The following is a 16,314-nucleotide window of genomic DNA, read 5'->3' as shown; positions in this document are numbered from 1 at the left end:
CTACAAGCAATGGCAAGGCAAGGCACTGCTGAGCTGAGTAACTGCAAACGCTACATCAGCAGTTCTCAAAGTGCAGTAGGGGACCCATGTGGCGGTGCGGATCCCTAAGACCCCTCCATTCAATGCTATTTTCACATTTCAAAAAATGACGGTAGGACATTTTTTACCTTTTTTATGCCCATTCTCTTAAGTGTACAAAGGGAATAAAAAATTCATATGGTTCTGATTCCACATTGCAACTAACCTTTAAGAAACTAGCACTTGAGTTTAGTATAGTAACAAAAATCAGCACCCACAATAATCTGAAAAGGCTACTGAAATATTCCTCCCATTTCCCAACAAGTTATCTGTGTTAGGCCAACTTTTCTTATACTGCAACCAAACAATGTATTCCAACAGACTGAATGCAGAAGCAGATCTGAAAATCCAGATGACTTTGATAAGCCAGACATTGTAGAAATCTGCAAAAGTATATCATGCTTTTTCAATAAATCAACATTTTAAAATTTGTTTTTATTCCTAATATAATAAATAGATATAACACAATAAACAAAAGCTCTTTGAGGTCCTCAATAACTTTTAAGAGTGTAAGGTGGTCCTAAGACCAAAAACTTTTAGAAATGCTAACTTTATTGGTTATTATGCCATGTTTTCATTGTCCCTGGATGTGCATTTAGACAATCATGATGGGACACAAAAGTGCAGTAACAGCTGTGTATGTGAGTTACAATCTAACAACAAACACAGATGGAAAGCTTGTGTGCACATTATATGAGTAACAGGTTTGCTGTCAGGTGGTCAGACCAAGGCTAACTATAACCAATACCATTTTATTGTTTAAAAAATGTTTTCAGGGACTGGCCGGTTAGCTCAGTTGTTAGAGCATGGTGTCATAACACCAAAGTGAAGGGTTCACATCCCCATACTGGCCAGGAACCCCCCCAAAAAGGTGCTTTCAGAAATATGATTTCATTGGAACAGAGGGAGACACTCAGAGGTACATGACCTCTCAAGCCAATAGGCACTAATCATTAAATCACAGCTCTGAGGAACTCACTGTGTTTTACTGGTTGATTTTCTGTATTCATAGATATAAACTGTATGGTACTTTAAAGTTTATTTTATGGTCCAATCAGTCTGAGACCAAGTCTAAAAGGCCCTAATCTAGTTACAAGTTAAAGCAACTTCAGTCTCCCTTCTCCAAAAAGTCCTATACCGACTCTAATAAAACTCAACCAGAAGATCAATGGCCTTTGTTACCTCCTCACCTTTAACCTCTTTGCAGCAAAACCCTGTTGACCTTTCCTTCCAAGGTGGCAAATAGTCACCCAGCACCAACCATATGCCATGTGCTATGCTAGCGCTTCAGGAATTTGGGAGGACGGCAGTATTCCCAGATGATGGGAAGGGGGAGAGGGAATCCATAGAGGAATAGTATGGGAAAAACACGAAGCCCATAGTTTTAGCACATACGCATGGAATAGTAAACACTTGCTTTTGGCTGGAGCAAAGAGTGCATGAAGGGGACTAGTGGAAAATAAAATGGTGGGGTCAGGGGAAAAGTTCTTCAAAGGTGGGGGCAATATCCAGCTCAGGACCTGGCACAAAATAAAATACTGCTGTGCAAGTAACAGTGTGAACGAAGATCAAGTAAACCATCTTCTGTTCCACTCTATCTCAGAGTCTCGCTGCTATTCCCCACACAGGATAAGCCCTGCTTCAGCTAAACTGGACTTTGCTCAGGTTACACCATCTGACCAGAATGTCCTTTCCACTCTTTAAAATGTATATGCTTCAAGGTTTAGTCCAAATGAAACCTCCCCTGATCCCTCTCCTGAAACCCTACAGCCCTCTGTTGAAGGTTCTCATGATTTAAGTCTCTTATATGATTAAGTATCTGCACTTCCCTCGTGGACTAGGAGCTCCTTGAGGGAGGAACATCCCATCCTTCCTAGCACACTGTCACTTGGATGTTCAATAAACACTACTGGTGGAATGAATGAAGCCTGGTGCAATACAAGTTAACCATTAACAGTACCTGGCATTTTTGAGGTTTGTGCACCATCTCTTGTATTTACTTTGGTTAAAGGACCTAACATGCAATTCCTAGTTTTCCATTCAGACTCCCCAATAGACTGGGTTTGTTGAGGACAGGGGTCCTGACTCAACAAATAGAAAAACAGTTGATATTTACCAAATGCTTACTATATGCCAGACTCTATGCTTAGCACTTTAAACATACTATGTCATTTAATTTTCCCAATGCCCCTTTAAGTAGGATATTAAACCCTTTATGCAGATGAGAAAAAATGAGGCTCCAAATGTGATCCTAATACTGTGAGGGGGTCTTCAAGAAGTTCATGGAAAGATTCATATTATCTTTTAATTCTATTTTCCACAAACTTTTTGAAGTATCCTTGTACAGTCATACAACTAGTATAAGCTCAAGCTAGGAACTGAACCCAAGTCTAATTCCAAAATTGTGCCCTTAACCACCACATAACCTCCTTGAGTAAAAATGTTCCTTAGATGGGTTGGGAATGTACAACTGTATGGGGCATAACAGTATCTAAGGAGATCACAATTATGGCTGGCCTTGACAGAACAAAGGAATCAGGGGTAAAACCTAACTCTCCATTCCTTCAGTAAGACCCAAAGCAGGATGCATGAGAAAAACTCTTCCTCAGCTCTCTGAATCCATCACCTGTTTTCCCCGCAGAGGCCTTTTAAATCCCCAAACCCTCATAAGCCTCTTCTCCTCCATTAAACACTTCCCTTCGGCTACTAGTAATTTTTGCTGGTCTCTAAAAAACAATCAATAGGTGCTATACGAACACACGAACACACACACACACACACGAACACACACACACACACACACACACACACGAACACACACACACACACACGAACACACACACACACACACACACACACACACACACACGTCCCTCTGCAGTAATCTCTTTAAAGCCATCAGGATTACACAGCCATGCCATGCCAGGGTAGGGATTCTTGCTTAATTGATCAAACTCTTGGATCCAGAGCCAGCCAGGCTGGAGAACTTTCCACATGGAGACTTCAGACCCTCAATATATCAAGGCAATCTTGTTTTATGAGGTGATCAGTAAGAAACGATTTCAGGTTTGTAGAATTTATAAAGAGAGCAGATCATGAAAGGGAGGCCTATAAGGGTCTGCATTCTAGGTCCTGCCTATACTTCAGTTTCATCTTTCTCTCCTTTGCTCATTTCATTCCACTCCATTCATTCATTCCCAAGTATGCCAAGCTCCTTCTCAAGGCTTTCAGATGAGCAGTCCCTTGGCCTGGAACACTCTTCACTTACTCATTATCTATCTTTTTCTTCTTCCTCAACGAAGCCTTCTGCTGCTGCTCTCACCAGCTCTGGTCCCCTGCTATCCACTCTTTTCCACCCTTTGTAGCACTGATCACAACTGAGGGCTCCATGATATGAAGGCTGGATCTTCACCTCTCAAGCACCCAGCATAGTGGCTGGCCCAGAGAAGGGCTCATCAATGTTTGGGGGATGAATGGATAAACATGTGCCCCAAAAGAATCCAACCACATTTTGGAGGATGGAGCATGAGCATACAAGGTCTGGACCACAGGTTCATTACAGGTTTGCTTGGAAGTTCGGTTAATGACAGAGTTCCCATTTCTTCCTCTTTCTCCAATGTCTTTGCCTCTGTTCAAAGCACAGGAAAAGTAATGGGGTCTTCTAAGGAACCTGGCGTTTTGGACAATGTACACGGTAAAATATCTAATAACTGTAATATCTGATCTACACTGAAGTATTCTGCTCCCTGACTCCAGAGTCAGGAAATGAGGGTACACATGCTGGAAGAACCCCACCTCCCATCCAGAGTCACTGAAGAAATGTCACTTGATGCATTACCAAGCCATTAGTCAGGGGCTGCAGGGCAGATTCTGGGGCCAGGAGCCTACAGAATGGATGCAACCCCCCATGCCCTCACTTAGAGCCCAAACAGGGTTTGTGGCTCATCAAACATGTTTCCTTACTACTCTAATGTACCAGTGTATCACTTAATGAAAGTTCTTAATTGTAATTCAATTAATTACATACACAGAGTCCCCAATTACATTTTCCAATAAGACATTGGCTGTGGTACAGGTCTAAATGCACTTAACTAATTTTAATATATTAAGACCAATTTCCCTTGAATACTAATTACTACCTAATGATAAAATGAAAAGGGGGGGCACTTTCAAGAAAGGGGGAGAGTGAAAAATCCCATTTATGTGGAAGTTCTCAACCCGGACAGCATAATTCAGGCACTCATTATTGAAGAAGTAGGTGTGGACAGGACACAAGTTTGCTTCTAGTACAGATCACCACAGCTTTTGGCCCTAGTTATCAGCTACCCTTGGTGCTGGCTACTGCCCAAAGGGACCTGTGGGATGTCTGAGAGGCTAGAGGGAAAACAGGAATAAAGGAGGAAAGGCCACCACACACATGCTCAGACCAGCTGTGGTGTCTGTGATAGGCGATCACCCTCTGTGTCTCAGGCACACTTGGCAGCGGCCAAACACTTGTATAGCACATTGCAGCTCACCATGTGCTTTTGATGTACACAATCTCATTTACTTGTTTCTATAGTTTAATCCTCAAAACAGCCCCGCAGGGTAGGAATTACCATCACATTTCACAGATGGGGAGATGAGGCTCACAAAGGAGAAGGACTTGCCCAAGGTCATACAGTGGCACCAAACATCTCACCTTTCCCACACTGCAACCTGCCCATATTAACCAGCAGCAAGAGGTGGATACACAGGTATTAAGTTGGGGATAATGTTTCTATTTCATTTAATTCTGTTAGTTTGCAGCAAGCAGGGAGGTATCGTGCAATTTTGACTTGGAAAAAAACCTCACCCACATAGAAAATTCCTTAGAGTGAACACTCCCTCCCACCTCCCCCCACAAGCCACACATAACTGGCTTTCAGCAATAACTTAACCTAAAATATGTACAATAAACATCATAAGTCATTTCTATTTGTAAACAGTTTATTTGCATGATCATATTTTCTTCTGTATTTGAAGAGTGCTGTTGTGGTATAATAAAAGAGGTTTAAAGCCCTGGTATTTAAGTCACATGACAGAAATTGGAGAGATTAGTAATTTGTAACTGAAGAAGGCAAAGTCTCCAGAAACAGAGCAGAACCACCAGGGAGTCTCCAGGGCTGGCACAGAGCACAAACAGGAGGAGGAATCAACCCATTATGAATAAGCATCACAAAGAGGATCTGGAAACACACCAGGATAAAGCAAACATTCATTTTCTTTCTATGGTTGCTTCCCCCTCCCGGCCTTTTTTTTAAAATTTAGCAACAGTAGTGGTGGGGGAAGCCCAAGTACCACCACAAAGAAACCCCTACACATAAAGATGCTCACTCACACTCCAACTACTTCTTAAAAGCCATCACGTACTTGCCCCTGGCAGTCCCAGTGAGCAGCCTGGTGATGTCAGGGGCTCGGGAGGCTCACTCCATCATGGAGAATGATCCAGACCTGACCAGACATTGGGGTGCAGAGGGGACTCAGACCTGGTCCCTGTCCAGACTGAGTGGAGTGACAGTGACAGTCCAGTGTGGGAGTGGGCAAATCCACCCACTGGAATCAGTGATCAGAGAGGAGGAAGGGGAGGAATTCTAACAGTCCAGGGAGTGGCAGCCAGGAGGTCTGGGGAGGCTTCTAGGAGGAGCTGCCTCCTCTTCTGGGTCTTCAGGGGGAAAGTAAAGGAGGTGAATGAGGGCTCTCAGACTGAGATCTACAGATGCTCTCCCTTACTATAGTCCACCTATCTGGGTGACCACCCACCTGGTGAGTTGAGGTCCTTCCTCAGTATGACCTTGAATTAAGAATTTCAATAAGGTACTGAAATAATGGAAGATCTTAAGCACTCTGTGAATCTCCTTCAAAAGGAAAGGAGATCAAAGAAGGCTGAACTGATTAAAGAGCATTTGACGCCTCTCTCTACAGCAACTTCTATATGGGAAATAAAATAATTAAATTCAGCTCTTTCACTAAACTTAATGGATAGAAGACATGGTTTTCCAGGCCCCTCATTATTCATGGGACATTAGCAAAACACTTCACCCCTCTGAGCCTCAGTTTCCTCTTCTGTAAAATAAGAATGATAACCACATTAACCTAAAAGGTTGTTATAATAATAGCACTTCCATCTCATTCAATCCTCATGAAAACCTTGTGAAATAGATTCAACCACCTCCATTTACACAAGAAACTAAGGCTCAGAGAGATGACATGATTTGTCCAATGTCAGAGGCTGCAAGGAGTTCACCCAAGGTCTGCCTGATTCTAATGATTGTGCTTTAAGCACTATGCTGAACTATCGCAATAGACTAGTGAGTGATAAAACAGAAAGATATAGCATCTAACACTTTGTTGGTATATTCCATAAAACCAGTTTAATTTCAGGTCTATTTTGGCCATGATGATGGGAAAATCTCAGTCTCTCTCTCTTAAAGCTGTGGAAAGAATAAGTTGGTTCAAGCAGCACCTTTCTTCTAAGAACCCAGATGGGCTACCCACATATGATCAGTGGGAAAGGTCACTGGTGACATTTGGCAGAAAAGGAAATTGAGGCTGTCTGGTGCCAGGATTTATATAGAAGCTTGGACAAGAATGGAAGCCTTCTAATTTTACATCCTTTCCATAATGTACTCATGCTTCCTTCTGGTCTGATTCCAGCTTCTAGCAGACAGTTGGCTGAAGGATGTAGTAGATTATCACACAAGAATTCCAACTGGAAAGCTCAAGGACTTTGGCTTGTCATTTTCTTTTTTAGGCCAAGATCCAAGCACAAATGTTAGCTCTCAGTCCCTAGGCAGAAACACTTGTCATATCAACTTCATTTGCAAGCTCTTCTCTCATAGTATATAAAAACAATTGTCATCACCACTCTTAGGCATTGAAAATTTAGGTTGTTTTATCAATAATGTCAGGGTGAGTTTTGGAATCAGACAGTTGACTTAGAATTTTGGTCCTATCACTTACTGGCTGGCTAACTTTGGGTAAGTCACAGCCTCTTTTCACAATGAGAATAATATCATGTAGGGTAGTCATAACAAGTCTAAGAGACAGCATTTGTAAAATGGGTAGCACACTGCCTTACAATAGTAGGCCTGAATAATTTTTAAAAACACCCTTTGATGTGGCTGATATAAAATATTAAGCCCCATCCCTCCTTGGAAGAAAACTGAAAGGCTTTATCCAACCTTATGGCAAAAAGTCTTCTCAATTAATGGTTTTATTTATAAAGTATACATCCATTCTGGGACACCAAAACACATTTGCTGGAAAGTCACCTGCTTCTAAGTTCTCTGGTCCTATGACACAGACTTACAGACTTGCCAACACCCTACTCTCCTTCCCTCTCCTTCCTGGATCACCTCATTCTCCTCAAAACACATCTCCTTGAGGGCTCTGACAGTACTGATTCCAGATCTCCACACCTATGCCCCATCTACTCTGTTATACACAAAATGCTGTTCTTTCATTATTTATTAATTACAGTTAACGTTTACTGAGTGCTTATTATATGCTAGGCACTAAGAGCTTTATAATGATCAGAACTCACTGAATCCTCCAATCAACCTTATGAGGACAGATAAACTACTTAAGAGAGGTTAAGTAAATTGTCCAAGGTCACACAGCTGGTAAGTGGCAGGGCCAGAATATGAACAGAGGCAGTCTGGCTTGACAGCATGTTCTCTTAAACATTGCATAATAAATGATCATAATTTAGTTCACTTCTAAAATGGCTTTAAGGATAGTGAGCCTGTCCTGATCAAACATACCCACAGAAGTGAAAAAAAATTCTATTTTTGAAATATTTTTATTTGTCTCAATCCAACTTCATAGGTACCTATTGAAGAATAATATGTGGTTCTTCGTTGGAATTTCTACTCAAAAAAACTTTTTAAAAACCTTTTCTATAAAAAGAATAAATTGTTTTTATAATTTACTTCCATTTTACAAAGACTACTTATAATATTCTATTGATTTCAAACCACTGGCTGCCTTGCACCCTTTGTAAATGCTGGTAAGGGTTCCTTTCATTGACACAGTGATTTTGACTCGGAGTTCAAGAACTGGAAGTATCTTGCAAATCCTTAAGACAGGCATGCTGAGCCTCACAGAGGTCACACAACTAAATTAAGACTGTGTTCATGCTTACAAGTGGGGTGAGAACTAGATCTCAGATTTCAAAGCTTTGTCCACCAATCCTACAGCTCATCTCTCCTAATGTAAGAAAGCTGGCCTTATCTTTAAAAAAAGAGGAAACTAATGTGAAATCACAATATACTCTAGAATACTATGCAGCAATTAAAAAGAAATAAGTGAATTTATATGTGGAATAATATGTAGATTAATGTGGAATAATCTCTACAATATATTGTTAAAATAATAAAAGAAAAATGCAGAAAACTAATCTATCATTATTGCTACTATTTGTGTTTTTTAAAAAAGGGGGGAATACAAATGTGTGTGTATGTATATGCTTGTGTGTACTCACACTCACACACACATACACACACAGAATATGCTTGTATGTGCATAGATAATCCCTAGAAAGATACAGAAGAAACTGGGAACAACTGTTGTCTCTGGGAGGGGAATTAGGGGATGGAAGAAGAGAGGCTTAGTTTCCACTATAGACACTTTTTTATGTGAAATTTTTTTTCTACGTGTATTTTATTTTTCCCTCAAAATATTTTCACATTCATTTGTATATATTTGTGGGGTACAGTGTGTTGTTTCAATACATGCATATACTGAACAATGACTCACTTAGGGTAGATAGCAGAGCTTTCTACCCATTAGTCCACCATTTTTCCTCCTCCCCACCCCCCAGCTCCGTGTGTTACATACATAGCCAAAAAATGTAGCAAAAGACTAATAGAAACCACTTTATCTTATTTGTGGAGTCAACATTTTGAAAGAGAATCCACTACAACATTACTGTATTAAATTAGTTCCCCAAATATGTTTAAGATGAGAGTTTTTAAGGAATGAAAGAAAATGACAGGGGGTGAGGGAATGATTACCCATTTCTATCAGGTAAAAAATTCAGATAAGTAAGTTAGAAAGGGATGTGTTAGTATAATTTTTCCTTTGCCATGTCATGGTGTGGCACTACAAATGGTCTGAGATTTCAAGTGTCACAAGGATTGTTACACTGAGATGTTCTCACTATATAATTTTTATGTATGTGAACTTGCCCTTATTTCTTGTTTGCTTTTTCTCAGAAATTCATGAATGCTTACTTCAGAAACTCCAGAAAGTACAAGTATAAAAGAGGAAGAAAAATGAATTACACAGAAGCTAACCAACGAGAGACAAACCACTATTAACATTTTCCTTCCGTATTCTTTATTTTGTTTTTACAATTGGGATTAGCCTATATGTATTATTTTGTATCCTTAACATTTTTTTCCCCTTAACATTACATCAAAGTTATTTTTCTCATTATGAAACTCTTGGTAAACTCAACTTTTAATGGGTGGAATAACATCCCACATCTCCTGAGACAATCCTTCTTTTAATCTGTTATTGCAGCAAATTATATGGTCTGAGTTTTTCTAATTTTAAACCAACTTTGCACTCCTAGAATAACCCCAACTTGGTAAGGTTATATATTGTTTCAAAATAATGGCAAATTTAGTTTGTTAATGTTTTGTTTAGCATTTTTGCATCTATATTTGTAAGAAGACTGGTCTGAGGTTTGGTAATAAGATCATGACAGCTTTTAAAAATGAATCGAAGAGTGTAACTTCTTTTTCTATTCTCTGGAACAGCAGATGTAAGATTAGGTTATTTCTTCCTTAAGTGTTTGGGAAAACGAGCCAGTGAAGTCATATGGGCCTAGATTTTCTTTGTGAGAAGGACTGTAATCACTATTACAATTTTCAGAATAGTTATGGAAATCTTTAGGTTTTCTATTTCTTCTTGCGTTGACTTTGGTAAGTTGTTGTTTCTTTAGGAATTTGGTTTTTTCATCTATCTACATTTTCAAAATTTTTGGTATGAAGGTTTTTCAAAATAATCTCATGTTACCTGTTTAATGACTACAGGATCTGTAGCGTACCTTCTTTTCATTCCTGTTACTATTTGTGTTTTCTCTGTTAGCTGTTTCTCTTCCTTGTTTTTGATCCATTTTATCAGAGATCTATTGATTTTATTAGCTTTTTCAAAGAATCATTTCTTGTTTTTGATGTTTCTGAATTTTCTGTTTCATTAATTTCTGCTCTTATTTTTATTGCTTCCTTTCTTTTATTCCCTTTAGGTTTCTTTTTCTGTTTCTTTTCTAATTTCTTAAGATAGTTCATTACTTTCTGTCCTTTCTTATTTTGTAATATATGAATTTGAAGGCTATAAAATTTCCTTGAAATACTGCTTTAGTTGACTGGCTGGTTAGCTCATTTGATTAGAGCATGGCCTTGTAACACAAAGGGTTTGATTTCCCGTACCAGCCAGCCAACAAAAACAAAAAACCCAAAAAACAAACAGACGACAACAGCAGCAACAGAAGCACACAAAAAACTGTTTTACTATATCCCCCCAATTTATTTTTATTTAATTTTTAATTTTTTTCCAAAATTGCAGGAAATGCCACCAAAATTTTAATACCTAGAATTTTCACTACTTTTAGTCAAAATATTTTCTCATTTCCATTATTATTCTTTAAACCACATGTTGAGAAGTTTATTTCTAATTTCCAAACATATCAGACTTTCCAGTTGTTTTTTTCCTTGATTTCTAGCCTAATTTCATTGTGATCAGAGAACATGTCCCATAAGATTTCAATCTTTTGATGTTAAGATTTACTTTACTGCCTAAGTATAGGGTCAGTATTGGTAAATGTTCACCTGTGCTTGAAAGAAATGTGTATTCTGCAGTTATAAGGCAAAATATTCTCTGTACATATCCATTAGGTTAAATTTAACTGTGTTTTTCAAATCTTCTATGCTATTATTATTGATTTTTTAAAAATGTATTTGTTCTTTTAATTATTGAGAGTTAAAATTTCCCTCCATAACTGAAGATTTATATATTTTCTCAGCAATTCTTCAGTTTTGCATTATATATTTTGAGGTATATAGGTTTAGGATTGTTAAATCTTACAAGTAAATGGAATCTTTCAGCATTATGAAATAATGCTTTTTATATCTAAAAACATTTTGCCTCATGTTAACATAGTTACACCAGATTTATTTCAGTTGCTATTTGCATAGGACAGTTTTTTCATCCTTTTACTTCAAACTTTCAGTATCTCTGCTTTAGATATTTGAAAAAAATCCATCCTCACCATTTTTTGTTGTTGTTGTTGATGTTTTTTAAACTAAAACATTTAGTTCACTTACCAATACATTTGGGTTTAAATCTACTATCTTACTACATACTATTTGTCCTCCTTTTGGGATATCTACCCCTGGCAAACTCTGGTCCTTCTCTTGCCCCTTTTACCCTAGGGACTGTCAATAGCCCAGCTCAACATTTCAGCTGCCTCTTCCAGATGGCAAATGATGTATGGGCAAAAAGTGGTCCTGGGTGTTGATCTCTCTTCTTGGTTCAATCTTCTCCCAGACATAGGTCATTAATTCTTTTCTATCTTGTGCTCTTTGATGACTTGAGGATGATTTACATATCTTAATCAGCTTTCTAAGTTACTTTCAGTGGGCCAGTTGGTTAAAATTACTTAGTCTGCCTTTATTAGAAGATGAAACCCTGCATAATTTTCTAATATACAGATATAATTTAACTGACTACTTTCCCAATGTTAAATATTAGAAATAATACTGTGAAAATATCATTATACATAAATCTTTGTTGCATTTAGGTCTCTTGCATTTCTCTGCATTTCTCCTTAAGATAGATTTCCAAAAGCAGAAATATTGGGTAAAACATTTTTAGGTCTCTTGATATTTCTAACTATATTATACTAAGTGACACTATAGTTACCAGTATTTGAGAATGCCTATTTCTCTGCATTCTCCCCTTCAATGAGGACTCTTTTTGAAATACCTGGCTTATTTAATAGATAAAAAGTATTACATTGTTGTTTTAAAATGTTTGGATCTTAGAGTATTGATAGGGATAAACAGTTTTACAAATGTTTATATTTATTTGAATTTCCTAGATCATCTGACAATCAGTGATTTTTACTTTAATGTGTATTTACATAAGGCACTCCTAAGTGGTTGCAGACTGTGGGGATACAATCTTCTGTCTTTGAGAATTTGCTGCCAAATGATAAGAGCACATTTCACCTTCCTGGTGAATTTTGTGCATGTATCTCCAAAGGCTGTCAGGGGCCAATGGTCTACAGCAGGTTGCTGAATTAATGAAGGGCAACCTGGTATGGGTCAGAGACACCCTCACAGACCTGATAATCCAGTGGGGGAGATAGACATCAAATAATCATTGAGAAAAATATATAATTAGAAATATATGCAATGTAGAAAATGTAGTATGGTCTATGACAGAATATAATGGGGGACCCAAATGAGGGATGAACCAGTTTTAAGCAACAGGGGACAGGGAGATCACAGGTGGCCTGTCTGAAGAGGTGACATTTAAACTGAAAAGAAGGATGAGAAAGAATTAACCAGAATAGGGGGAAATAGTGTTTGAGGTGGAAGAAATGGCCTGTGGAAAAGCCCTGAAGCAGGAATGGGAATGAACATGGACAGTCTGCTTCCATGATTGCAGTTTCATATCTCACTCGCTCCTTCAGCCAGTGGGAGTACAGAGTTGAGAGAGATGGCAAAAATTTACAACTTGGAAATTCCGAAGAGAGAATAAATGAAGTTAAGTGAAGTTTTAAAGAAGTTCCCAACAGCACTAGGAATCACTATATTACCTCCTGCTAAGGATATGCAAATGGTTAAAATTTTCTAAAACTTGATGTCTGAATAGTGATACTGACAGGGCAAGTTGCTTTATATACAAAATAACCTTTGCCTTAGAAAAGTCCTCATATTTCTAAACTGTTTCTGGGGATGCTCCTAATTTAGGAAGATACAGTTTAATAGAAAAAATATTAATCTCAGAGTGCCAAACAGGATGCAGACTCTCTACCAAAAGGCACAAAGTCAACCATTTCATGTTGGGATACACTTTTGGCACAAAGGCTGCAGTCTGCCTTCGGAAACGGACACATCAAATTTGCCTAGGGAAGCCAGGCTAGTAAGTGCTCTCAAACACACACGGCTTCTAAGCACATTTGCAATGGACAAAGCAGGCACGGAGCGAGGCGGCTAACATACTGTTCTCGCGGACCAGGCAGAATTCCCACGCGCTCTGGCTCTCCAAAGTGCTCTCCAGGTCAACGGCAACATTGGGCTCACTCTGCTTCTCCAGGCGGTACTGAGGGCCTGGAAGATCAAAGGGGCAGGAGGAGGGGAGGAAGTCTGAAACAGTGAATTTAACATTTGAAAAATACCATATAATGGCAAAAAGCTGATAAAGCCTTAGGAAAATGCTGAGTCTGTCTTGAGGGTCTAGCTATCCAAGATGAAAGAGTTTGGGTGTTTGTTTTTTTTTTTTTCCACTAAGTTTCACACACTTGTCTGTTCTATTATTAGATCTGCTTCCACTCAGTTCTCCCCCTAACCAGGTAAGAGGTAAAACCTACCCTCTCTGAACCTTTTTCCTCATATGTAATGTGGGAATACTTATATCTTGAAGGATAATTGTGAAGATTTGAGGTGATATAGGAAAAGCACTTAGTAAGTAATGTACCTGCCTCATAAAAAGCACTCCTACAAAGGTAATTATTATTAATAATTATCATTACATAATAATAAACAATTACAATCAGGAATAAGGTATGTTTAGAATTGTAATATAACAGTCTGAAAACTCAAAAAAAGTTTTAAAAAACAGGTGAGATTTAAAAAATAAATCTCAGATTTCTGGGTTATAATGATGAAAAGACAGTGGCTACTGATTCATATTTTTGTTTACATGTTCATGAAAACACAGGAGACACAGGTTCAGTAACACTGGAAACCAGTAATACCAGCTACCCTGCATCACACAGAGGGTTCTGGCAGATCCTAATAAAACACAGAGGCATTTTATACACTTATTCATGTTTTCTTTGTCAACCCAAATGACAATCTTATTCTTCTCAGATAACACCTAACGGGTCCAATGATCAGACTCCTGTGACTTGTTAATGGTTATTGAAAAGATCAGAGGCATAAGAAACTGTCTTATTTTGACTCTGAAAGACGTGTTTGGTCAGACAGAAGCAGGTGTGAGAGGCTGAGGCTAACAGCAGAGGCAGTGCGGGGCTGCGATATGTTCTTCAGCAGTGGCCACTGCTGCCATTCACACCCCGGGCTTCTCCTTCATCAGGCTGAGGCACTCCACTCACTTGCACTTGTCCTCTCCCCACGTTCTATGTTCGTGTGTAGCACTGTAGAGATTCATTTCAGCTTCACAGCATATTTGCTATTTTCTTTAATTAGTATTTCATTAGCACTTCTGCCAGTTCTCAGAGTTCTTGCATCCATTCCGTCCTCTTCACACCATTTAAAGCATATAAACCTTTACTTAATAAATACAATCATTGAAGCAAATGCATGCTCAGAAGTCCACAATTCCTCTAAACTCTAATTCACTGTATTTAGATTAAGAAAGTATTGTGTTTTAACATTACATACAGTAAAATTCTAATTTCAAAAATATTAAGTAAATAAAAATATGGAAACGCAGATAATTCTTATAGTCTCTGCTACCTGTCACCTGCCAGTGCCAACATTGGTCAACTAGCAGGCACATTTGTTGATGATCACTGGATGCTGGCACATTAACTAGTAGAAGTAAACACAGAAAAATCATGTTCAGCTGAACTTTAAGAAATCTTAACAGTGGGACTCTTCGGCCCATCAGAGGAAAGGAAGTTATCCCTGAACCTGAAGAGCTGCTTTCTAAGACTCTGGCCATTTGTTAATCTCTGACTGCTCCCATCCCCCATACCTCCCAGCAACACAGTACATAAGAGGCACTGACAACCACTTCTCTGAAATCAGTGAAATCTGGGTACAATGCTTAGCTAAAATAATTTCATTTTTTTATGATAGCCAAGATTTGGAAACAACCTAGGTCTAGCAACAGGGGACTGATTAAATATTGTGAAATATCATAAAGATATTAAAAGAGATGCTACAAAAACATTTAATTTTATGAAACATGTTTATAATATGCTATTTTATGAAAATAGCAAATTATAGCACAATATAGGCAGGATGATTACAACTATGAAAAATTTATGTAAGAAAAGAGAAAAAAGACTAGAAGGTTATTTCTGAAATGTGAATAATGGTTATACTAGATAGTGGGATTATGAGTGCTTTTATTTTTCCTGTCTTTTTCAAATTTCCTATTACTTTTGTAATTTAGAAAACATCATATACTATATACTTAAAAGTTCTCCAATTTCTTACTATGCTATTTTTCCGAGAATATTATAATTATCATACATTGTGGCATCTCCAATGGGTATTTCACACACCACAATTTAATCCAAACCAGTCATGATCTGTTTATGCAGATATTTTCATCTTAAGTAAGCCTGCACATGTGTGTTCTCTGAGAGTAGTGCACAGGGTGTTGGACTTCTCAAGCCGTCAGCCCACCCAACAGCTGAACTGTATATAAGCCACCCCTTTCCTGACCACTGGAAGCCAAGGCCTGGCTGCATCTGGGGAAATTTCAGGTTGGTGTCCTGCACATTTTTTTCCCTCCGGTCTCCGCAGCTACCTGGAAACATGGATCAGGGAAACCAGGGGAGTCAGGGAGTACTAGGAGGAGTCCCTTATCCCTAAACACAACTCCTTGCCTCACTCTTAAAGCCATAAACACTATCATTTGACATTTACGTTCTTGTTTCTTGGGTCTTACAGATATTTCTACTAAAATCAGTTTGTTTCCGGAAAGTAGCTACTAGGACCGACTTTTTGCTTGAAGCCTAGTATGCTGGCGACTTTCACCTAGGACGTGCTCACTGTGTGCCAAGCACACTCTATATGTTACCTCATGGAATCCTCTCAGCAACCCTGAGAGGCAGATATTATATTATTATCCCCATTTTACAGATTGGGACCCTGATGAAGTAACTTGCCCAAGATCACAAAGGAAGGAAGTAGGAAGGGGGAAATGAAACCAAGGGCCTTCTGGCTCTAAAGCTTATATGCTTTGAACCTTACTTCTTCCTGCAAACTATAAATTACTGGCCAA

The 16,314-nt window shown here is 38.6% G+C and overlaps 1 protein-coding gene across 1 annotated transcript in view; it reads right to left on the bottom strand.

The window, feature by feature from the left end:
• MAPKAP1 (MAPK associated protein 1) overlaps positions 1 to 16,314 on the bottom strand; it is a 245,487-nt gene that overhangs the window by 47,471 nt on the left and 181,702 nt on the right. The window contains exon 8 of the mRNA XM_063081856.1: positions 13,335 to 13,442. Coding sequence (XP_062937926.1) covers positions 13,335 to 13,442 — 108 coding nt within the window. The remainder of the gene's footprint in view (positions 1 to 13,334; positions 13,443 to 16,314) is intronic.

Source organism: Cynocephalus volans, chromosome 17 (genome assembly GCF_027409185.1).
Source record: "Cynocephalus volans isolate mCynVol1 chromosome 17, mCynVol1.pri, whole genome shotgun sequence".
Lineage (NCBI taxonomy): Eukaryota > Metazoa > Chordata > Mammalia > Dermoptera > Cynocephalidae > Cynocephalus > Cynocephalus volans.
The sequence above is the reverse complement of the archived record's forward strand: the minus strand, read 5'-3'. Positions and strand labels throughout refer to the sequence as shown.